The 24,213-nt window shown below is 43.8% G+C and overlaps 2 protein-coding genes across 5 annotated transcripts; both read left to right on the forward strand.

The window, feature by feature from the left end:
* The first annotated feature begins 585 nt into the window (after window positions 1-585).
* Window positions 586-19,672, forward strand: ZC3H11A (zinc finger CCCH-type containing 11A). Of its 4 annotated transcripts, XM_033009337.2 has the most exons (19): window positions 590-694; window positions 6,439-6,496; window positions 7,879-7,931; window positions 8,326-8,527; window positions 8,729-8,848; window positions 9,603-9,726; window positions 10,108-10,311; window positions 10,643-10,759; window positions 11,296-11,376; window positions 11,829-11,939; window positions 12,686-12,748; window positions 13,005-13,100; window positions 13,309-13,374; window positions 13,925-14,425; window positions 15,085-15,158; window positions 15,820-16,144; window positions 16,447-16,616; window positions 17,037-17,104; window positions 17,640-19,672. In XM_033009337.2, exons 4-19 carry the CDS (start codon window positions 8,474-8,476, stop codon window positions 17,902-17,904), a joined length of 2,439 nt encoding a protein of 812 aa, XP_032865228.1. In that variant the 5' UTR covers window positions 590-694; window positions 6,439-6,496; window positions 7,879-7,931; window positions 8,326-8,473; the 3' UTR covers window positions 17,905-19,672. The 4 variants fall into 4 exon arrangements, with proteins under 4 accessions (XP_009969748.2, XP_032865228.1, XP_032865227.1 ...); XM_033009336.2 differs by lacking the exon at window positions 6,439-6,496; XM_042800281.1 differs by lacking the exon at window positions 590-694 and having other exon boundaries at window positions 7,474-7,931.
* Window positions 19,673-19,775: 103 nt separating this feature from the next.
* On the forward strand, window positions 19,776-22,227 carry SNRPE (small nuclear ribonucleoprotein polypeptide E). Its single transcript, XM_042800294.1, has 5 exons — window positions 19,776-19,906; window positions 20,104-20,130; window positions 21,002-21,064; window positions 21,309-21,387; window positions 21,964-22,227. Exons 1-5 carry the CDS (start codon window positions 19,853-19,855, stop codon window positions 22,017-22,019), a joined length of 279 nt encoding a protein of 92 aa, XP_042656228.1. The 5' UTR covers window positions 19,776-19,852; the 3' UTR covers window positions 22,020-22,227.
* The last annotated feature ends 1,986 nt before the right edge of the window (window positions 22,228-24,213 follow it).

A 24,213-nucleotide genomic window follows, 5' to 3' on the forward strand; every position in this document is an offset into this window, starting at 1 on the left:
GGTGGCTCGTTACCACAGCTGCAGGGCCAAATCAAGCAAAGCGGGACACTGGCACTCTGGGATGGAGAGGAGAAAAGCAGAGGGAGGAAGGTTTAGGTCTACAATCCGCCGTGAAGTCTTGGCAGGCCCACGTTAATCAAGAAATCGCTCCTAGCCTGAATACCCCAGCAGCACGGCTTGAGGTGTCCCGAAGCCCCAGGGCAGGCGCCTGCCGGCCCAGGAAATTGGGTTTAAAATGGAAATCAGCTTCCAACTTGGAAAGCGTAACCCTGAGGCTCCGCCCGGCAACGTGAGGGAGAGGACGGCCACCTCACGGGCCGAGGCCTGGCACCATGGCGGGCAGGGGGGGCAGACACCCCGACAGCAGGGCGAGGGATGCGGCACCGCAGCCGGGACGGAGGTGGGCGGGAAGGGGAGCGCTCTCCGCCCCACAGGGAAGGGCTTTGTCTGCGGCGACAGGCGCTAGCAGGGGCCCTCGGAGGAGGAAAAGGGCAGACAACCCACCCGCTCCCGCCCCTTCCACGGGGCGGAAGTGGGCCCTGGTGAAGCCGTTCCGCCCGCCATCTTGGCCGCGGGCGAGCTGACGTTGCCCGTATGTTAGGCGCCATCTTTGAGGCTGGCATCAGGGAAAGCGGCGGCCCGAGCGGCGGATCGAGGCGACACGGCGGCGGCAGCGGCAGTCCCCTGGGGTTCGGTAAAGTCCCTGCTCGTCGGTGACTAGAGCCGTTCGTAGACCGCAGGGGCTGGGGAATGGCCTCTTGCCAGGCTCGGGTCCCCTCCGCTCCCCTCAGGGGAAGCAGGCCGCGTCCCACCGCGTCCGGCGGCGCGGGCGGCCCAGGCCGCGTCCTTCAGCCCTTCTCCACCGCGGTGTCCGTGGCTACGGGGGCGGGAGATCGGGGGGAGGCCGCTGGGGCAGCGCGGGCCCTCCGGGGACGGTGCTGGGGGTAAGGTGTGTTCCCTGGGTCGGACATTAGAGAGGGGGGAGCCGCTTCCCAGCCTCCCGAAGTAGGCCCAAAGTCCCCTCTGCCCCTGGTTACCGGGCCGCGGCCCAGGGCGCAGCTCTCCCCTTCCCCACCCTTGCCCTTCCACAGGGCTTGGCTGCGGGTTCTCCCCGCTCCCGGGGGTCTCCCGGGGAGACAGAGTCCTTGGGCAGGCTCTGGAGAGGTCGGGCAAATTGCAGATCCTAGTGCAGGTGCCTTATGAGTATACGTTATTTTCAGTTAAAACCTTGTGCCTGCCTTTTGTAGCAATGCGTATAAGGGGCGTGCTGTAATGTAGTCATCTGACAAATCGCTCCTCCGCTCCCCAAAGGAGCTGCCTTCAGGATCTGACTAACTCTGGATGCACCCGGTTGTCATCTTAATTTCTGCTTTAGGTTGTTTAAAACAACCCAATTGGGTGGCATTTGTTTTTGTTTCTTAAGAATTAGATCCAAGAGGTTTTTGTTTTCTTATGTGGATGTTTATAATGAAAATGCCAAAGTGATTTTTACTGTTGCAGGGATCAGTATGTGGAGCCTACAGATTGTTCCCAGAACTGGTGCTTTGGGGTACACACTGCATGCAGAGATTGAGCTCTGGGACATACTTTCAAATAAAACAGTGTTATTGGATTGTAAAAAAGGAGATCTGCTGCCAGTAGGAGATTTTGAAATCAGAACCACCACTGTGGCATGTGGTTGAATTGGACACACATTAAACTGATAGGGCTGAACAGAAAAACTGAATTTGTTGCTGGGTGTTTCATGAGGAAAGCTAGTCTAGAGAAAACTTCCTCTTGCTGTTGTTTCCCATCTGAAATGGCACCCTTCCAAATGGCTGCTTCCAGGGGAAGTTGACTCTTTTTGAGATTTAATAGAGCATTTCAGTGAGGAAGATGAAATGTCATAGTAAATTGCTGCCAGGCCCCTATGTTGATTTCAGAAAAAGAAAAAGAATTAGTATCTTTTATTTAAGTATACCTGTCTCACCCAAGAGTAGATGTGGCAGCTTTAGCAGTCCCCTTAGTTTGGAATTGATCCTCTGTGCCCATTCAGACACCAAGGAGGAAAAACTGGTGGACAGAGAGAACGATAAGAGGAGAACCACCCACTAAAAATATAAGAACGAAGGGCTTATGCATTAAGGGAAAGCCACTACATTAAAAATTGGTGCTATCTAAAAATTTATGAAGGATTTGGGGCCTGCAGGTACTGCAGCACCTGCGTGTGCTGCAGTCATGCCTGTTGCCACTGAGCAAGATGGAGAGAGCTTCCTTACTGAATGCGATGTATTAAAGCATGCACTGTTGCGTGGAAGAAGAGCAAAGACTTTTATTGCATGGAACTTTGGATCTGTGGTTCACCTGGTATGCCGTATCCAGACTGGAGGAAAAAAAAAAAAAAAAAAACAAGACTTGGCAAACCAGGTAATCACCTGGCAACACTGTCTCTTTGGTGACATCTCCAAACAGAATGTTGTGTACCTTGGGCTGAGGCTAACAGCCAGGGGTCACAGCTATAAGCGAGGGTGAATGTGCCTGTAACGTGTCTGTGTCAGTCATCTCCCCTGCCAGCAGTTTTAGCAGTGGGAGTTTGATGTCTGTTCGCAGCTTTTGTGTTGGCAGTGACAGTGTGGCAGAGCCAGCAGGCTGGTTTTTCAGCTGGAAGAGAAGGAGTGGACAGCAAATGTGCCCAGGTAAATGAGAGCGATCAAAGAGATTTGCCATAGATGTGGGTCGTATCAATGCAGCTGTTGCAGCTGCAGCAATAGTGGATTCTGCAGCATCTGGAGAAGATAGAGGGAGTTCTCTTGATGAAAGCAATACTGTCAAAAGCCTTTTGATGCTAGAAATTAGGGCAAACACTTCTGTTGTCTGGAACTTGTCAGCTGACTCTCAGTATGCCTGGCACACTCCTTGCAGTGTTTAAAAAGTGTGTCAGACAGGGCAGGGACTCGCCTTGGCACTTCCATGTTGCAGCAACGCTTCCAGACCGCACACCCTGCACACTGGGCCAGGGCCTGAATGCGACAGTGCTGTCTGTAACCAGAAGCTTGGGAAGCACAGCTGGATTTTTCTACTGCTCCGTGTGAATTTTTGCCCCCTGAAGGTGATGTGGTGAGCTATTTCTTTTCAATGGATAGGCTTAGAGCCAGTTGCAATTCGACATCCTCAGGCTTGGGTGTTCCTGTGCCATCTATGCCTTTGGAGCAGGTGCTTGGTAGGAGAAAGGACATGAATCTTAACCATGGGACTCGGACTCTCGACTACATACTGCTGTGAAAAAACTCAGATATGAGAATGCACTTAAATAACAGATAAACAGATTTATTGTAAAATTGATTACTGAAGACACTTTATTCCAAGGTGAACTTCTTAGATGTTCATACAGATTGTGGCACTAGACAGTTTCCATCTATAACGTGACTGTACAGCATTGTAGAAGAAACGTTTTCTGTGGCTTTGAAGAAAGCACAACACACAAATATGAATTTAACTGTTGATATGTGAACCCTGAACTAACCACAGACTACTTGACAGTGATGACCCACTGGATATCTTTTCATACACTGCACCAGCAGAAGTCCCCTTTTAGAAAACAGGCAGCTCCCTCCCACTGGCTTTGCCAAAACTTCTGCAGTAGGAAGTGACCTACAAGAACCAAGTTACCAAACTGATCTGTGGCTTTCCCTTAATCCCTGCAGTCCTGCTGGCACTGTGCACACAATGCTAGGTGCCAGCTGCCATGGTTTACCTATATTTTAAAATTAATGAATCGGGATTTTGAGCACAGGAGCACTGAGAACAGGTTAGCAGGTACTTAAGAGATTTCCTTGCTCCTTCTGCCAAGGCCCAGCAAATTCTTCAGGAACTTCAACATTCAAGCCATCTTCCAGAGGATCACTTGAAGCCCGAAGTAGTTACTCAAGGAACCTCCCTAACTTTCATATGTTAAAGTGACTTTAAAACAGCAGAAGGTGGAGCAGCATCCTCCTGGGAGGGAAAACGGGGCTATTCTCAGCTCATTCCAGTGGTCTCAGATGTCTGATAGGTGCAAGATTCCTTGCTTGCAGGTAGAGGCCAGTGAGGAACTGCAGTTCTCAGTCAAGTGCTGCCATCCATCATGTCCTTCTGGCTTTGCAGAGCACTTCCAGATCAAACGTGTCACTGTCGCTCTTGGACTGGGAGATGGGTGAAATATCTTAGGCTTGAAATGGTTTTTCTGTGGAGTGGTGTCCTCAGATCTGAATGCTTTGTTTTGGCTCCTTTACCAGATCCCTGCTATAAAAGGTTGCTTTGAAGAATTCCTTCTGCCTCTTGAGGTGTCAAGCTAAAGCCAGATCTGTACTCAAGCAGTGTCTGATCTAACGAGTGCTTCAGTACAGGGTTATTCTTTGAGAGTTACAGAAACACCAGGCCAATCATCCCTGTCAGGAATGATCCCTCTCATCTTAAGGAAGAATGTCCTAATTCAGGTCCCTGAAGTGGCATATCTTCAAATAGGTTTGCTCCCGCCAGCAAGGGGCAGCTGTGCCTCACAACTCGTGGTAACTCACTGCTCAGATGCTCAGATCACGATGAAAGGTGACCCCGACTCAATGTCAGAAGAAGCTGAGGTGATTGTCTGCTTTAACCTTTGCCTTCTTGGCTGGCAGCCTTTCAGTCATTGCTCTGAGTGGGTCTTGAGTGCTGTCACCCCCAGTGTCAGAATATGCCCCCGGTCCATGTTTAGACAGTATTTAACAACTAGAATTAACTAAAACAAATGTAAAGAGTAGAAATTATTATTATTATGCTTCAGCTTTGGACAACTTAGCTTTAGATTTTCATACAGAGAATGAGATACATTAGCAAGAGGTTATTCTGTGCTTCAGATGACATGATGATGTGTGGTTTACAGACACACAGTAATACAGTGTTCTATATGTAATTTATGACACCTAACAGGCACTGCACTTTCAGCCTATGGAGTGTGCTAACAGGCAAGTAAATCAGCGGCAGCTGTTTTGCAGCTGGGGTAACACAGACCAATTGAAAAGGGGGCTTAGAACATGTAGTTACAGGTGCCCTTCCTTCTCATCTGACTGTCCTAATACACAGGGGTGTTAAGTATCTCTAATATTTTTGTAATAAATTAAAGGCACAAAGTGGACCAGCAAGAGAGACTGTCCAAGTGAAATACTTTGTGCTTTATAACCAAAAAAGTACCCATAGATAGGTGCAATAATAATTCTTATATGCATTTGTTGGGGTGCAAAAAAATTTTGTTCCTTTCTTGCTCTTCAGTACAGGACAAAGTCAGGGCAGCAAGCTGGAAGGCTAGACCAGGGAATAGGACTGTTTCTTCGGTACCAAGAAAGACAAGCTTGTAAAACAAACTAGACGGACTTTCATTGTACTACTTATCTTCCCTTAGCAAAGATAAAGTTTACAGTGCTTGTTGGCATGTTTTTTCTGACCCTTAACTGCTGCACCACGAATATTTAATATTTAAAAAAAAAAAAAATTCAAAATCTCTTAATACAAAAACTTTACTAGAGTTTTGGAAGAAAAAAAAAAAAAAAAGAATGGTTTTAAATTCTCATCAACTTCCATTAGAGACTTGCTGAGTGCACCAGAGTTACTCATTTTTATTCAGACTTTCAGGGGTTAGTTCAGTTGAGTTCTGTTTAGCACTCAGACTGCCCTGTTATTTGACACCAGTTTAAAAAAAAAAGGGGGGGGGGGGAGGTTTTGAGTTAAACTTTTGTAAAATGAGAGGACTTTTATGGAGTTCAGAACTTTTTTCAGGGAGGACGTATTGTTGGGGTTTTTGTTTGCTTGTTTTAAAGTTTTGCTTTTTCCCGTTCCTTAAACAAGATCCATTCAAATTCTGAACAGCTCTTGAAGTCTGCTTAGGAATATGGAAGGCAACAAGCGAAAAAATGCTGAGCTGCTTGGGCATTCAAAAGAGCTAAATCTGAGGGGATTTTTTTTTTTTTTTCTCCCCATGGTGGTGGATATAGTAATGTTCCATTATACAGGTGTCTCTCACTTCCTAGGAAAAAGAAATGCCACCTTCTAGATGGTGAATTCCTGCTGATTTGTATTTGAATGCCTCTGCTCAGCAAAGCAGTGGTCCTTGATTGCCATCTATTTAAGTGTTGGCCTGTGCAAACTGAAGAAATTGTGCTTGAAATTTAATTTAGTTTTCAGTGGTATTGGTAATGCATTTGGAAAAATGTTTCCTGTCAAACTTCTACATGAAGGAGCACTGGTAATTTTTAGAAGTAGATGCATAGGAGTTTGTATGACATAAAGTCTGTTTTTGAAGGTGCTAAAAGTCAAAAGTGAATAGTCCCATCGATACTGGAGAAGGGAAGAAAACCTTGCACTTAACTACTGTTTTTATTCCCTCTGTCAAGCAGTCAAAAAGCAATAACTAATATGAGAACCGAACTTTTCCTCTCTTTATTTTAGATTTGGGAAAATTCCCTGCCAAAAAAAAAAATATCCTGGAAAATTCACTAGTGTTTGTGTGAGTAAAAGGTTCCAACCTTTTATTATTAATTTGTAAGAACTATTTCATTCAGTTTTGTCTGAAAGAGAAATACTTTGCACAGAAATGTGCAGCATCTTATTGAAAGGGGTCAGAATCACTTTAATTTGAACTTTATCTGGTCTGGTTGCAGGTTTTATGGCATTTAATATCTTAAAAAAAAAAATCAAAGTATCTGACTTCACATAAAAAAAAAAAAACAAACCTGCTTGTGGCTAAATAAAATGTTTCATCTCTGGTGGCACCAAAAAATATCATCAGCTGTTGAATTGGACCTAAGCCATCTTTTCAAACCTTCTGTGATCTTGCAGCAATGGATAATGATATGGATTAGGGAACAGCATATGATGGCAAACTTGTATTTGCTCTGATGTAAAAAGAAAACAAATTTTTCCTAAAATCAAAGTAATTCAAAATTCTTGGTATCATGCAGCCATGCCACTTGCAAAGTGAGCATTTCCCTGCCTCTCAAAGCTTGCTGTACCCTTGATCTGCTGTCTTCCTGCTGTTAACTGATTGCAACTCTACGTGTCTGATCAGGGCTAAAAGTTGTTCTCAGTACGGATATCATACAACATATACTGTGCACGCCTGTGTGTATAGATATGTTTATACTGTATGCATGTACATATGTATGCATATTTGTGTGCTGGCCCCAAAACCACTCATGTTATAAAGCATCAGCTTTGAAAGCATATTCATTAAAATATTATGTAGATCTTTTCATTTTAGCCAGTTCCGTCAAAACGATAGACTTTTTGTGCAGTCTTATGTGGCAAATAGCCAAAAATTCTAATTTTTACTATCACTCTTGCTGACTTTATTATCACTCACTCTTGGTGTGTGTGTAAACACATATGTGTATGTATATACATATTTGTGTATTTATACACACAAGTATGTTTTTGCTGTACAGGTAATAAAGATGGGGGAAGGTTTTTGTGTTTTCTTAATAGGTGAAGAAATCTTGAAGACCAGAAATTGCAAGTTACTGAATTTTAAATTAAAAAAAAAAAAAAAAAAAAAAAAATTAAAATTGTCCGGCTGTGGAAGATGGATCCTCATTTTTGCAGCCACTTTGAATCACAAGTTCATCTTTAAATGCACTGGGTTTTTTTGTTGGTTCTTTTTTTTTTTTTTCTTTTTTTTTTTCTTTTTTTTTTGAAGAGCTAAACTAACCCTGGCTGTCTCCAGTCTGACAGTATTCAAATGGACTTGCTTCCTCCATTAGTTGTAAGATGTTTAAAAGCACATCCTATGTTTGAATTGTGGATGAGAGGTTCCCTTGGCAATGTGAGGAGGAAAATTCTTTCTACCCCTTTATTATTAATTCACGGATTCAGTGTTGGTTCGGCCTACAGGAGAAGTTAACTGGAAGTCTTTGAAGATCAGTATCTTTGCTGAAGTTGTCCAGGTATGTGAACTTGAAGATCCATGGTGATTGGAAAGTAATGTTTAAAATGTCAATTGTATTTTATAGAAATTATTAGTACCCACAGTTAATAACTGACTGATAACTTAAACGTATGACCAATTTTTTAAGAAGTGGCTCTCTTGTTGGGCTTACAGCCACACGTGGTAGTTTTTTCTGCACTTCAAGGCCTATAACTATTATTAAAGACACAGAAGAGAATGCTTGCTGACAAAAGCCATACAGTTTTACAGAAGTTTGACTTAGTATTGGGATAGTTTTTATGACCAACTGATTTCAAGGCATTGCCCTCCTTGGGACTAATTTGATTAACAGCAAGCAGCTGCAGAAATGCTTATTTCTTAATTCTTTTTAATTTATTGATACCTTTCTTTAGGGTTACTTTTAAAAAGAAGATTTCACTGATCAAGCCAGTAGAAGACTTTCAATCCAAGAAAGAGTGAAGCCAGCTCTTGCCAAGACTGGAGGAAGTCTCTGTTGAGCGAGCCGTTAGAACTTGAGCTTATTCTAAGAATTTGTCCATTATGTCTAACCAAGGAGATGACTGCTACTTCTATTTCTATTCCACATGTAACAAGGTATGTTTGGGTTTCTTTTGCTTTGGGGTTTGTTTTCTTCCTTTTTAGATTCTAAGAGAGGAGGGGAAGGAGTGGGAAGAGACATACAGATTCCTTTTAACTTAATAAGCAGTGAGATTCTGCTTCCAGATCTAATAATGTGGACATTTTGTAGGCTGTACTGTTTTATTTTCCTTTTTGTTGATTGCCTTTTGGTTGCAGGGAGACAGCTGTTCCTTCCGCCACTGCGAAGCTGCTCTGGGAAATGAAACAGTCTGCACGCTCTGGCAGGAGGGTCGCTGTTTCAGGAATATCTGCAGATTCAGACACATGGAAATCGATGTGAGTGTTTGCCTAAAGATGTGTTCTCAAACTACATCACTGAAAGCATTTTTCATTGCTGTAGGTTGGCTGAATGTGCTTTTACATGATAGATTTACTTGCTTTAAAATTATACCAGTTTCTACTGCTAGGAGCGGGGTGGGAGGAAGTTGGGGGAAGAAAAATCAATTTCTTAAGTACATCTCAGCAAGAAATTTTTGTATTAGGTCCAGACATTTTCTTAACAGGCAAAAGCAACCACATTGATTAGACTGCTTAAATGTGCTGGAGCAGGGCAGTAGTAAACAGCCTGGGCTAAGCTTGGTAATGGCCTTTTAGGTCTCTTCTGTCCTGTATTTCTTTAGATAATGTTTTTCTGACCTCTTGGGGTAGTGCAGGGTGGGGAGAGAAGAGATTGGAATAATCTAAGGCTCTGAAAGATAAATTCAGATAGATTTAACCTAGGCATTTTAAGACATTTTTCCCTCTGAATAATCCCTGCATTTTGCACATTGTGTTTGTTTAACCCACCCTGAATTGATGTATGAGAGTGCATGTCTTCTCAAGATGAATGGTAGGAAAGCTAGATATTATGTAGTTGTTGCAGCATATGCAAACTTGGTGTATATGCCCTGAAATACTTTTAGTGATAAATTGACCTTTGGAATGATGCTTCAGCACTGCACTGCATTGCCATAGTCCTGTCTCTGGCACGATACAAAACTATGTCCCTTTGCAAGTCTAAGGTGAGTGTTTTATTTCTTTCTGTCTTCAGAAAAAACGCAGTGAGATCCCTTGCTACTGGGAGAATCAGCCAGTAGGCTGTCAAAAATCCAATTGTGCTTTTCATCACACGAAAGGACGTTATGTTGATGGACTGTTCTTACCACCAAGCAAAAGTGAGTTTCTTAGGTCCTTTTTCTTAAAGTATATAAATAATCAATTTTGAATGTTACTTATGAGTAGGTACAATATCGTAGAAGACAACAAGTAACTGTTCATTTATGAGTGCAGGGAGAAATCTGCAGTCATAGGCTCTCAACTAAATGGAATGTAATTCTGGTATTTAATCTTTTATTTCATGCTCAGCTTCTCTGTGCTTTGCCTTTCAGGTTGCTGTCCCCTAATTTAATCCTTTCCGGGTGGTAGGGCTGTGAGATTTGTGTGTGAAGGGAAGCCATTGTTCATAGCGTAACTAGGGATGGGAAATATGAAACTAAATTAAGCAGCCAGATGGGTTTTAAATGGCTAATGTAGAGATGATCCTCCTCTTCCTTTAGCTACACTTCCAAGTCCACCTGAGTCTGCAGAGGATGATGTGAAAATGGCTCAAATGTCACTGCAGCAAAACAAACTTTCTGTCCAGTCAAATCCTTCTCCACAGCTGAGGGGGGTGATGAAAGTGGAAAACTCTGAAAATGTCCCAAGTCCTACACATCCTCCAGTTGTAATCAATGCTGCAGATGATGATGAAGATGATGATGGTGAGCATTTTTTACTTATTGAAGGCATTTCTACTCTAAGCGAACGTATAAATCACTGAATACCTGAATTGTGTAGTGGTTAAAGCTACAGACAAGAGTCTCGAGTCCTAAATATTTTTTCCCAGTATAGCTCTTTTACTCATATGAGTTTGTCAAATCGTTGTAGCTGTTTTTAAAAAATCGTTCTATAAACAATTGCATGTGTTTGTAATTCAGAATACAAACAGAATATGAACCATGGACTGAAATGCCATTGTATGAGCTACATAAACATGAAAAATCTTCCCTAATCCCTACTCCATAACTGAATAGGTTTATTTTTGCCTTTCAGACCAGCTTTCTGAAGAAGGAGATGAAACTAAAACGCCTGTCCAGCAACCAGCAACAGAAGCCCATAATGGATTGCGGATAATATCCACTAGGAAATCCAATGCTAATACAAAGCAAGGTATTCTAACAGCTGTCGTAGGATGGATTGGAAGGAGAATTTGACAATTAACTCAAAAGTGATATGTTCTAAAAATACAATAGAACATAGGGTAGCTGGATGTAGTCAGTTATTTCCACAAGCTCATTCCTGTCTAATGTCATATGTCCCTTGGGTCAGACAGGTAAACTCCCTGCTTACTTTTGTAGAACTAAATCGAGCCACAGGATGGTGTTTAAGTGCCTGCAACTGTGTCCTTTCAAACGTTGTGGAAAGCCATGTCTAATAGTAGAGGAATATAATATCATGTAGATGGATTAAAATGCTTAAAACTATAGGTTTTACCCTGTAGTATGGGAGTAGGACTGAAGAAAGGTGCCAGTTGCTTACCAAAATACCATCTGTTCTATGGTGGTTTTTTTTTAACTTGTGGGGAGTGTTGACAGGGTTTATTCAAAATACTTTGGAAAGGTACTGAGCTGTAAGAAGCTTGAGGAACTGTTCTCTACAACGTGTGCCTTTAAGCCTCAGCTTCATTAACCGTTTTGTGTTTTCAGATGACAATTTAAATTTTGGAATAAAAACACTTGAAGAAATCAAATTGAAGAAACTGAAGGAAAAAACAAAAAAACAAGGTGGTGAGTTAATATCCCCTACTTTCTTATCCTTCTCCTTTCTGTTCACCTTCATCTTTTTTTTTTTTTTCCCACCCTTCTGATATTACCTGAATAGCTGTCTGTGCATGGTTGACTACAATTATTTGCAAAAGAAAGGAAATTTTTTTTCACCATTGGGGTCAGTCTGGGAGATGATTGCAGCTGAGAGCTGCTTGAGGGACAGACTTACATGTTTAGCTGGCGGCCTTGAGCTACTTTGGCAAGCAACCTGTTTTCTTAAACTCAAGCAGCTGGTATTCTAGACTGGAATTCCAAGGGCAAATCAGAGCGAAATTGCTCATCTCTCTTATTTACATGCGCTGGTCATGGTATGTTTGGCAGTAATGAGTAGCTAATGTTTTTGGTCTTCATTGATAGTTCTGTTTTGTTTGGTTAGAATTTTTATCATCCTTATGTTTTGTTGCTCTGATCAGAAGGTCCTTCAGGAGTTTCTGTTCATCCGCTCCAATCTCGGACTGTTCCTGTGCCAGAGAAGGAAAATGTACGAACAGTAGTCAGAACTGTGACTCTGTCTACAAAGCAAGGTAATAGTGAACATTGTTGTTTTAATTTCATGACTCCTAAACCAAAATGTTAAGTAGTAATTAAGATAATTCAGACGTGTTAGTCTGCTGGTGCTGCCTTGTCTAATTAAAACCATGCTTTAGTGCTTAGAGGCCCTCGTTGTATTGAAAAGATTTGGCATTTGTAGGTGCTCAGTTTGTTGTATTACAATAAATGATCAAGAAGTGTTTTTTATCGGCCTGACATTAAGCCATAGCTAATCATATATTATCACCATCCTACGGACTCTCAAACTTGCTTAATTTGACTATTGTGTTCCTGAAGTTAAGTGAGATTTGTGAACAAGCTAATGTGCTGGTAATGTGTGACAGAATTAGTGTTTGGGTTAAGTGCAGTAGCAGCAGAGAGGCTAATGTCAAAACAAATGTCATTATGCAAATAAGGGGATAATGGAAAAACAGGGGAGTAATAAAAGGGGGACACCTATAGAAGATGGTATTATACAAGTAGCCAATTTTTGATTCATTGAAGAGGCTGACAGTGGCAGTTGTGGACAGTAGTGTGATATGAGTCTGTGCATAAATGTTTGTGTTAAGATCTGCACAAATTCCTTTTAAAGGCAAAAAACCCATGTAGAACTACTTCCACTCATGGTTGGTTGTGTTTTAGGTACCAAAAGAGTATCTTTGAGGGGGGACATAGGCTAGAAGGACAATGCTTTTACTGACTACTGGTTTCTGTGCACTAAAGACATTATTTGCTGTAGGGGAGGAGCCTGTGATTCGACTGAATCTTGCCGAGAGACTGGGAAAACGGAAAACCTACGTAGGTAAGAGCATTTTGTGAGGTGGTGTTTCGGTGCCCTCATCTAAATATGACTATATTTAGATGTCTTTTGCTCTATGCAAGAGGCAAATACATTTTGGAGATCTGTGTTGACTGCAGAAATGGCAAATTTTGTTAGCAACTGAAAGGCAAACAGAAGAAAACATACCTGGAAGAATTGAAGTTTGTGGCTGACTGTTCTAAAATCCTCCTCCAGAGAAGTGCTCTTACAGTATTTCTTGTTTTCTCTCTTTCTGAAGCTGGTAAAAGTGTCCTTCCACTAAAGCGCAACCTTACTGAAAGGCTGGGGAAGAAGATAGAGATTCTGGAGAATGCTGACAAAGCACCAAAGAGAGGTACAGCTGCTAAACAGACATCTGGATTAGGTGCACTGATTTTCTATGTAGGTTTTGTTTGTCCGTTCTAATGGTTCTTTTTGCATGCTGGTTGAGGGCTCAAGGTAACTTTGAATCCCAGTAGAGTGATCTCCTGTCTCATTTCACAATGGAAACACAAAATGGAGATTTATGGAGTCTCCCAAACTTTTTCTGTTCTGTCTTGTAGTTCAAGTCCCCAAGTCTCTGAAGGAGAGGCTGGGATTGCCCTCTGAACAGACCAGTACAGAGACAGGTAATAACTGGATATTAAATATGCCTTCCCCTTTTTTATTCCTATGAACTTTCATACAGCCCTAAAAGTTAATTTAAAAAAACCCAGTCTGATTCTTCTTGCTCGAGTGCTGAAGCTGTCCTGATGGCTGCTGTCAAAGATCTGGCTCTGGGTGTGGGTGGGTGTGTTTTCCACTTGTGCCTCATCAAGGTTTCATGCTCCTGCTGCGACCAGTCAGAAGCTGCGGTATGCTTACGCACAAGTAGAATAGAACTGCTGCCAGGAGCAGGAGTTTCAGATGCTAACGGAGAGACACAGCCTGAGAAAGTAACAAAATAAAATCGACTCATGGGTTTTTTTATGTAGCAGCTCTCTCTGGATAGCACTGGTCTTCAAAATACAAGTGGCTTAAAGGAGGAGGAGAATATTATGCAGAATGATACTGTCCTAAGATGCGCTCTTGGGAACACTCAGAGCTGTTTTTCCTTAGTACTGTGACAGATTTTGGAGATTTAAAATGTTGTTGGACTCTCCTTAAATGTTGGTGCTTCTCTTTTTTTGGTGATGACAGAGAAGGCTGCTAAGCCAACAGGAGAGATCCATGTGAAGACACTGGAGGAAATTCGTCTTGAGAGAGCTAATCAGAGACGAGGAGAACCTCAAGCTAAACCCCAGACTGAAGGACACTGTAAAGCAGAAGATCCCAGCTCAGGGCCGAGACCTTCCCCTGCAGTTCGCATCAAAACGTTCTCAGGAGCCCTGGCTGAAAAAAGACACAAGCGATTGGAAGAAGAGAAGCAAAAACCAGAAGAGTTTCCTACCAAGACAAAAGTTGAGAGTGAGCCCAAGAAGCAGAGCATAGTTGCTCCATCTGTGCCCAGCAAAGTGCAGCTGGCAGAGCCGGCAGGTAAAGCCAAGCCAGCCGGAGAAGTGCGTATTAAAACCTTGGAAGAAATCAAGCAGGAGAAAGCTCTGCGGATGCAGCAGAGTGGAGAAAATGTTTCAGCTCCACCAGCACAACCTGAACCTGCCCCGACAGGGAGGAGATTGTTACGGATCACGAAGCTAACAGGTAATAAGGTGATTTGGTACCTGCCCTGGTGAAGTACTTCCTCTAAAACTTCAGTTTGTTCAGAATTCGCTTTGCTTTTTTCTTCTATGTGTACTAGAGGATAAAAGAGTTTAAGGCTACGAAGGCAAAACGCAAAAAAGTGCTGGGATATGCAACCATATTATTTTCCATCAAAATATATTATTTTCCATCAATTACATGATCATTTTCTGTATTTCCTACTGGAAAATTAATTTGTTGAGGAGCTTTATAGTCTAATTTATCACTTCTGGTTTTTTCTGCCATCTGTTTGGGGTATGGGGTCTTGCCTGTGCTGAATCCAAGTTTACCTTTCTCTTTGGTATATGCATTGTTTAACTTAGTTATTGATGTATATGTGTTTGTGAAGCATGTATCAGCTTCTTAATGTGAGGGCCAGTTGTTGAAAATGACAGAGCACTGAAGATGTTGTCGTTAAGATTATATAAGCCATGTAAAAAGAGATAGTGTGATTGAGGGAAAGAGCTCAGATGCTGCATGGATCGCTTACTGTAGCCTATCCCTCTCTACCATTATTAGACATGAGGAAATGAGGAAATACATGCACCAAAGAAACAGGTAACCAGGTTTCTTTATTTCTGTTCTTAACAAAATTAATTTTTTTTTGGCTTGTTTTAAAGCACCTGGAAGAGAAGAAAAGAAGGTAGTGGAATTGAGCAAGTCTTCTCCCAAAGCCATCTCTGCACCTGCAGAGGTGAGTCCACTGTGAAAGCATGCATATTTTCATACAACTTTTGATAAATTTTGTTAAGTTTTGTTTGTAACTTGCTTCATGCTCCCAGATTGAGTGTGTTCCTGCCTTCCCGCATTTGGTGAGCGCTTCAGTGAAGTCCTAAGTCTGTCACTTTCAATAGCATTTCCAGCCAACATTGTAATCCTCAAGCTTTGAATTAATCTTATTATACCTGACAGTGAATAAGAAAACCCTATTAGCACCAGATAAAATCTGCAAGGTTGATGTGGAGGGAATGTTTTTGTTCTCAGTGACTTTGTCTGTCAGACTGGAAGGATATCTTAAAATCCTGGGGTGAGTATTTTAATAGAAAAGGCTAGAGCTTTGTACTAGAGGAAATCGGTTTGTCAGTGAGTGCTGTATTGGGGAGCTTGCAAGAGTTTCTGTTGTTTAAAAAGAATGTAATAGATTACAGCTAGAGTCTTCTGCTTTATTACAGAAGCTTGCTGTGTTGGGAGTGGATCTTGTTACAGGCAACATTTTATGGAAAAAGTGTCAGATCTGAATGGTACTAATGTGCTCTGTTCCACATGGAGCCATTTCAGAGAGATTGCCACTCAGATTTTCTTCATGAAATTTCCATAGATTTTTGTCCTATTAGTCCTCTTTTGTTTCTTTCTAGCCCTCTGATCAGAGTGCAACTAATCCTAAAGTTCAGGTGAAAAGCCTTGAAGAGATAATGAGGGAGAAGCGGCAACTGAAACAACGCCAAGAAGAGAAGCTTCAGAAGGAAGCAGCTGCTGTGACATCTCCTGTTGAAAAAGCAATCAAGGATAAAACTCCAGCATCGGGGAGTCCTGAATCCAGCGTGGTTTCAGGGTCAGCTTATCAACTTGCAAAGAAGGTATTGGTGAAATCTCCAGAAGATGGGGTTGAAAACCCAGGAAAGGATGCTGCTGTGTCACCAGGGAAACAAGCAGCTCAGCTTCTGGAAAGGAAAGCTAAAAGTAAGTGTTGACAGTATGTTAAAGAGTTACTTTGAGTCATGTTTTGAAAGGAAGGCAGAAGATGATAATTTTGTAACTGTGGCTCCTTTTTGTAACTTCTTTGCTCCTTTTTATGGCTTGTTGGTAAACAGAGTTTACTATGTGGAAAATATTGCTGAGAATCTGGGAAATGGAAGTGTAATTGTGCTGACCAAATATACTTAACTAGAAAGATTATGGGGCTGTTAAGAGAACCTAGTTTGTTTTTTTTTTTTTCCTGAGGCAGATCAAGACTGTATCTGTTCTCTCTTCCTCTTACCTAGACAAATCTAAGGTGTGCCTGAAGCCTTTGGATGGGAAAGCCACCTCCCCCACAAAGCAGACACTGAAGCGAAAGGCAGCAGAGGGTTATCCCTCTGCCGTGGCGGCTGTGAAACCCCTGAGTACCACTGGTGGTGATACAAAGGAGCCTTCAGCTAAAAAAGCAGCTGTGGTAAGGACAGTGGCTGAGGCAGTTGTGGGTCCCTAGTAAAATTTATGCCCAAGTTTTGCCCTCCTCTTGGAGAGAAGATGGAAAACTGAAATGTTCTACAGGTCTCTGTCCCCTTTTAAATCCAGAGGTTGTCTACAGGATGGTTGTAGTACCTTTCTGCTTTCTATTAGATGAATAGCAGCATTTACATAATACTCTGCTGATTTCTCTGTGTTGTGAAGGATTTTGCCCATTAATGCTGTGTTCTTAAAAAACGACACAAAGTCATCAGTGAACTTGAGGGGGATGCTAAATTTCTTCAGGGATGCTCTGGTTTTGTATGTTGGTTGAGGCTCAGCAATGCCAGAGGAGAAGCAGCAGAGAAGGAGTCTACTAAGTCTTTTACCTGTGTATCATAAAAACCATCTTCCTTCTTCCTAGGCCATTGTTCCTGCTTTGCCAGAGGACAGCCTGGTCTCCATACCTGGGAGAGAAAAACCCAAAGCCAGGTAACTACAACTTCTTTCTTCTTAATCGGTGTGTCTTTCGCATGAAACATGAGGTTTTCTCACGTGGAATAATTAAGAGTTTTGAGATAATGCCAAAATGCAACAAATGAACAATTAATCTGAAATAATTTTCTAGCAGCTAGCAGGAATGCTTATTTCGGTTTCTTTCTTAAAATGCTGCAAGTTGATGCAGCTTTTCAGTGCGTTCCTGCGTTTTCTGAATGCCTGCAGAGGTTGACTTAACCTTTTTACAGTCGTTTAGTAAAGGTGGCAAAGTATCTCTGGCAACAAAAATTGAACTTTCTTTGCCAGACCCCAGATGCTCTGTCTGCACAAACAGATCCCCAGTCTGAAAGATGTACCTGCTAATATATTGGTCTATAAAAGTAGGCCCAGGTGAATTGAATAACAATCCCTGTGCAAGGTTGGAGATGTAGAAGGGATCAACTACAGTTTTAAGAGCTGGTTTGCAGAAAACTTCTCTCTGGTTACAGAATGTCATACACTGATTTGCTCTCTTTCTTGTTCTTCCAAGTCCTGAACTGCATATTGGAAGCCCAGCAGACTCTGTGGCACAGTCAGAGGTCTCAAGCTCAACTTCAGCTTCTTCACAAGTAGCAGTAAAGACACGCCGGCTGAGCTCCACGGGGGCTGGGAAAGCACCCTTATCTGTCGAAGATGACTTTGAGAAGCTTATTTGGGAAATCTCTGGAGGCAAACTGGAAGCAGAAATTGACCTGGACCCAGGGAAGGATGAAGATGACCTCCTCCTGGAACTCTCTGAAATGATTGACAGCTGAACTGCATAGTCTTAAAGTTTAAAAAAAAAAAAAAAAAAAAAAGATATTTTAAACTGTATATTTTGTTGGATACCCAGAGGTGATTCTTTTTCTAGCTGAGGATTTGCAATGAATCCTAAAGCACAGCTGAACTGGTAGAAATTGGCAGTATCTGCACTCAGTTGTCCTAAATTTCCCTGCTGGTCAGAGTCAAGGTCCTGTGCATCCATTCTGTATCTATCGGTGGTTACCTTCGGCATTCAGAGGACAAAGCACTTGTTTATTTTGGGATAGAGATGCCCATCTACAAACTGTGGTGGTTGTGAACTGATCTACTGATTCAGTGATGCTCTGAAGGCTTAAACATAGAGCTTCTTCCTTCTTCCGCCCCTTGGCAAAACTCAACGTTCAGCGTGTTTCGAAGCTTTAGTATTCTCGTTTCTTGGACAGTTGATATCTAAAGCCTGGAGTTACTGTGTCAACTCTTGAGTTTAATTTATGTATGCTATCATTTTGACTTTAATCTTGTAGGGTAACTTAATGCAAATGTCAGGGTGGGAGGGAGCAGAATAATTACTCTTAGTATTTTGGACCAAACGTGCTGCCAAGGGTGGTGGTTGGGGTCAGTCCATCCAGCCTTACTTTGAATTATCAGGGATGATAACAATATCAGTGTGAAAAGCAGCAGCTCTGCAACACAGCTAGAATACCCACCCCCCGCCTTGTTGTTGTACTGTACCAAAGCTTGGGCGGGTTTGGTGCTTTTTGCTGACATGAGTAAGATTCTGGGGTGGGTAGTCAGGATTCCTCCCGTCATCTGCAGTAAATTGGTAAACTAAGAATTGGTTTAAGTGCCTCTCGGTTCCAAGAATTGCTCCCCCAAGCTGCTGGGACTCGTGTTCAGATGCTGTTGGCTTTGTCTGACCTGTCGCTGGCCGTGTGGCACCAACCCACGGGGGAGCCTGGTACTGCTGCAGGACCAACTGCCCCGGGGGTGCCCTCCCTTCGGTCCCCCCTGCGCCCTCAGCCCCCCGCTGAGGCTCGAGCTCTGTGTGGAAGTGCGCGCTGGGGGTGGGACTGGAGGTTCCTGGCCTGTCTCGGGTGGCTGTGCAGTCTGAATTTGTGATCCTGCGGAAAATAGTTGAGACTGGGGTGTATTGTGTACCCTGCCACCAGTGATTGTTTTCCCTAGCAGATATATTTTGAATTATTTTTCTTAATTTTTTTTTAGTTTCTCCCTACTATGATTTGTGAAGCTGTAGGGGCCCTCAGGCATTTGCTGCTGGCAGAGACAAAATCAGTTGAGTTGGTTGTAAATACTCTTTGGAAGAAAACACTTGTGTGCTCTGATAATCCACTGTGATGTCTTAGTTCCTAGAGGAAAGGTTTGAAACCAAAATTTAGAAAACTGCTGTTCTGGCTCCAGAAGGGTCACCTTTATCCTGCTGAAGGACTTTCTCCGGGTGGGACTCTGCCAGCGGTGGTCGCTCGCCCGCAGACGGGAGTGCCTGGGTGAGGGGGAGAAGCCGGTGAGGAAGGCTTCCCCCTCGCTGCTGCCCTCCTGCTCTGCCGTCAGCCTTCGCTGCCTCTAGCCGAGGCTCTGCCCAGGGAGACGGGATTTGGTGTATGCCGTGGTTTCTGTAAATATTTTATTCTTCCATTTTATATTTGTATTCTATTTAAGGGTATTGTATTAAACATAGTCTGGCCTCCTCCGCCTTCACCAGTAGTTGAACTGCTCCCTGTGGCAGCAGTTAACAGTGTTTTTAAATAAACCTGGCACAGGAAAGGGATCGGTGCGTGGTCTGGGGGGGGGGGGGGGGGGGGGGTGCGCTGGCTTTTCCTCCACCCCCCGGAGCAGTAGAGACGGCGGTCCTCCGAGCCTCCTAGAGCGGCCGGTTCCGCCAGCATCCCATGGCTCTTCGCGCGCTCCCGCCGTGCGCAGAGACTTCCGGCGGCGGCTGCAACCATGGCGTACCGCGGGCAGGGCCAGAAGGTGCAGAAGGTGATGGTGCAGCCCATCGTATCCTTCCTGTGGCGGGGGAGGGCGTGTGTGTGTGTGTGTATCTGTGTCTGGTTTCGGAGCCGCGGGGTGCGAGGCCTGGCGGGGGACGGGGAGGGGCAGGCGGGAAGGAGCTGCCGTGCCGGCCCGTGAAGGGCCTCGGGGGCCGCGTCGCCGAAGACACGTTGCCGCGCTCCGTCCTTAACGCTCCGCTCCAGAACCTCATCTTCCGCTACCTGCAGAATGTGAGTACCGCGGGGCGAGCCTGCCGCAGCCTCTCCCCGGCCAGAAAAACCTTCCCTGCGGTGTTCGGGCTGGAGAGGAGAAGGCTCCGGGGAGACCGGAGAGGCCTCGCAGTGCCTAAAGGGGCTACAGATGGGGAGGGGCTCCATACCGGGGGGTGGGGATAGGACATGGGGTAACTGTTTTAAACTGAAAGAGGGCAGATTTAGGTGAGATCTAAGGCAGAAATTCTTCCCTGTGCGGGTGGTGAGCCCAGAGAAGCTGTGGGTGCCCCCTCCCTGGAAGGGTTCAAGGGCAGGTTGGACGGAGCTGGGAGCACCCTGGGCTGGGGGAAGGGGGCCCTGCCCGGGGCAGGGGGTGGGACTGGGTGGTCTCCAAGGTCCCTTCCAACCCCAACCATTTGATGATTCTTGCACAGGGCTCTTAGACTTCTGTGGGGACCAGGGCACCACATCCTCAGATTGGTATTTCTGAGTTCATAATTTAGTGTTTGAAGCTGGTTTCTGTTGAACTGAAGAACTTGCTGTCACTCAGATATGTGAGAAGAACAGCTAGTTCTGAGTTCAGCATTTCCTTCTCACATTAAGGAATTACCTTTGTAACAGGCATTTGACCTTGCAGGAGGGTGTGAGGGTTGTTTTCCATCACAGTTTTAAAATCTGTGCTGTGACACGTTCATCAATGAACACGTAAAGTATTTGCACCAGATTATAACACCATAAAAATAACCGAGGGCATAATTGAAACCACGTGTCAGAGTTAATGCTTTGAATGTTACTAAAAGGTGGGCAGGAAGGATTTCTGAATACACAGGAGAGAACAACATTGCTTGGAGTGTTTATGTTCCTGTTTTGCTCCTCCATCATTTTGCAGAGGTCCAGGATCCAGGTGTGGCTTTATGAGCAAGTGAACATGCGGATAGAAGGCTGCATCATTGTGAGTATCGGGACGTCCCCTTGTTAAGTCTTTTGATTGTGTTTATTTTTCAAATTCATAAAACTATTTCTTTCAAGAAAAACTAGCAGGGGGCAAGTGGAAATAGAAATACTTCATGCCTCTCCAATGAACAGCCTTAATTATCCAGCCCACGTCAGCATAGCTAATGATAGTTTGTACTGTTGTTGTTGAAGTTTATACTGGGGGACTTGGCTCACTGGCTGCTTTTGTTGCTGATTTTTAGGGCTTTGATGAATATATGAACTTGGTGCTGGACGACGCAGAGGAGATTCACTCCAAAACAAAGTCAAGGAAACAGCTGGGTATGTCGGTGTGTCTGTGTAACGTGGCTGCATGAGCCTTCCCCAGAGCAACACCTTAAAGTGCAAAACCTGTGAAGAGAATGTTGGGTTTGAAGTACAGTGAGTGGATGCTGGCGAGGTCTCGGTTCCTGCTGTTTCTTGAGCTGGTGGTTTTGTTGAACGTGCAGGAGAATCTGCCACTGTCTGAGACCAGTTTTTGTCTTTTGAGCATGTGTAACAACGTATGGACTGCACTGCACTGCGCTTTTTCTGCAGCCAGGGTGCAGGGGTCCAGTCAAACTCCTCTCAGCTACATCTAGCGTGGGTGGCCCTGAGCGGTTCTCGCTCTTGCTGTGTCATCTTGTGTGAATGTTGTCACCATGTGTGAATTGTGAATGTGGGCCCTGCACAACCACACTTACAGTCCTGCGGTGCAGCCAGATGGGAAGGGACCCTGCGTCACTGATAAAAACCTGGTCATTTGTGGGGGTGACTTCTTGCAAGCACCTTTGCTGTTGTGAAATGTTTTTTGAAAACACAAGGTGATGCTCAGAACCTGAGATCTCTAATCCCCCCTTTTCTTGCTCTGTGTTGCAGGTCGGATCATGTTAAAAGGCGACAATATCACTCTTCTACAAAGTGTTTCTAATTAGGATTTGTTGTTCGTCACTTAGAATAATGGCCACGGTGCTTCGGAGTGAATGAAGTTAGTGGGAACAGGAGCAGTTAGGCAGGAAGTTGTGCTAACTTGGGGTCGCATGCAGAGTTGGTAACTGAGTTCCTTTGTGCAAGTAATTTTTTGTAGTTTGAAATGATGAACAATGTATTTTGCAAATAAACATTTTTCATGTTAACGGTAAACAGAGATCCGCTTGCTTTCAGTCTCATGCCCATCTTTGAGTAGAGAAGGGGAAGAAATGCATTCAGAGTGGTTTTCACTGTGGATCTGTGCAGTCTCTGATAAATATCTGTGCGTTCTGGAATGTTATGTCTGTGTTAGGTGGACATGGTGGGCTCGCTCAGGATACTGGAGCAACATGTAGTCCTCGAGCTTGCATGGTTCTAGCGAGGGACTTGGGGCTGTGGTAGAGTAATCCAGTGTTTTCAAGCTTTACTGGTAGGCATGCTTGTAAAATATCTTGAATCTTCTGGTCAGAGAAGCGGAGAGGGCAGTTGGTTTGGATTAAATCTCTTAATTTCTTGCTTCTTTGGGTAATCTCTAGATTAAACCATGGCACTGTTAAAGAAGTTGGGATATCAGATATATCAGTTTGGCTTTTATCATGTTGGTTTATTTTTATTAGCCTTTTGAGAATCTATTTAAGGTTCCACAAGAGAGCCAAGTTGCTTATCACATCAACAAATAATAGATTCCCTAGCTCACTTGGGTCTGTCGGTCCCCCTCTGCTGCTTTTCTTACGCAAACAAAGAGAAAAAAAGATTTTGGCTGTAATTTTAACTCGGAGACTAAGTTTACGTGGATGGAGAGAAACAAATCTTTATACACAGGCTGCACTGGAAATCCTTTAATAGACTTTCAGTATTTCGTAACTTAAATTTGCATATCGTTTTAAGCATGAAAATTAATAAATTCAAGATGGAAGATTTCTTCCTTCAAAGGATAGAAATACATGAGTCTTCTGGCAGAGATCATCCAGCACGCTTCTCCCATTCCAGGAAGCCCTACATCAGGAGTATCACAGCAGACGTTCATGGTAAGAAACTTCTGAGAGGCAGCATGATGTACTGCAGTGGCTAAAACAGCTCCAGCTGTACACCCTGCTAACACAGTCAGTAGTTTTGCATTCCCGTTCAAAAGCTGCAAAGTCCTTTCAACATAAACAGAAACAACCTACCAGCGTCCTTTAGTAATAGATGGCATCACCAGAAGCTGGCACATATGGAATAAAATAGTGTTTTAAGAGGTCAGCTGCATCTGCTTTCCATTTTATTCTTGGCGTACCAAGTGAGGCTTTCAGGGAAGGCAGGAAAGAATTGTCTCAGTCGGTAGTTCAGGTGATGCAGTAAGGGGTATTTATGATGCAGTGCTGTAAAACTTATCTGCCTGCCTCTCTTCATTGTTGCAGACAGATGATGGTCTTGTGACTATAAAAGTGCAGGCTCTCTTTGAAGTAGTTTTGAAGTAATCATTTGTCTTTCCAAGTGTGTGTAACTTTTTACTAATAGCGTGTGTTTAGAAAAGAGTTATTTAATGGGATGCGCAGCATCACGTTGCCTGGCTCCAGTTTATCCAGGGCCACTGAAACAAAACTGGCTCGGAGCCTACAAGGGTCTGTTCTTCCGCTTTGCACTTGGCTGGCAAGCGGCTGCTTTTTGAAGAGAGTTGGACGTTAGGAGAAATAGCTCGTTCTTATCAGCAGTGCTGTGGCCGACTTCAAATTGTGCGCTTCGAGACACCGTAATGCCTCCTAAAGCTTCTCTGGTCTTTGATATTATCAAATCAGGGCGAATGAACGTCAATATTGGAGTAGGTTGGTGATGGGAGGAAGGAAGTCCAGGCTAATCAGCTCTGAAGCATCTCGTGATAAGGTACCAAAATAGGCAGCAATTACGTGCGCGGGGGAGTTGCAGAAGAAAAGGAGAAGCTCCCCAGCAGGAAGCCGTGAAAACTGCAGCAAGCCTGCAGGGGAGTCCAGGCGCGTGTGGATGTCCAGGAGGAAACACAGCCCCATTGTTTGAGGAGCGCCTGGCAATGGAGCGTGTGGTCCAAGAACAGAGCTTCTAGGCATTACCAGCACATAGACTGGGCACAGAAACAATTCTGGCTTTGCCGAAACTGCCTTCCCAAGAAGCACTTGTCTGTCCTCATAAAAACCACAGGACTGA

This window comes from Tyto alba, unplaced genomic scaffold, assembly GCF_018691265.1.
Source record: "Tyto alba isolate M040663 unplaced genomic scaffold, T.alba_DEE_v4.0 Super-Scaffold_30, whole genome shotgun sequence".
In the NCBI taxonomy this organism is placed as follows: Eukaryota; Metazoa; Chordata; class Aves; order Strigiformes; family Tytonidae; genus Tyto; species Tyto alba.

Excerpts from the sequence above, each read along its gene's own strand:
- SNRPE (XM_042800294.1), top strand. The coding sequence starts at position 19,853 with ATGGCGTACCGCGGGCAGGGCCAGAAGGTGCAGAAGGTGATGGTGCAG. Across the intron at positions 19,907-20,103 it reads AGGTGATGGTGCAGCCCATC|AACCTCATCTTCCGCTACCT; the intron begins GTATCCTTCCTG and ends GCTCCGCTCCAG. Across the intron at positions 21,388-21,963 it reads AAAGTCAAGGAAACAGCTGG|GTCGGATCATGTTAAAAGGC; the intron begins GTATGTCGGTGT and ends TCTGTGTTGCAG.
- ZC3H11A (XM_033009337.2), top strand. The coding sequence starts at position 8,474 with ATGTCTAACCAAGGAGATGACTGCTACTTCTATTTCTATTCCACATGT. Across the intron at positions 8,528-8,728 it reads TCTATTCCACATGTAACAAG|GGAGACAGCTGTTCCTTCCG; the intron begins GTATGTTTGGGT and ends TTTTGGTTGCAG. Across the intron at positions 9,727-10,107 it reads GTTCTTACCACCAAGCAAAA|CTACACTTCCAAGTCCACCT; the intron begins GTGAGTTTCTTA and ends CTCTTCCTTTAG.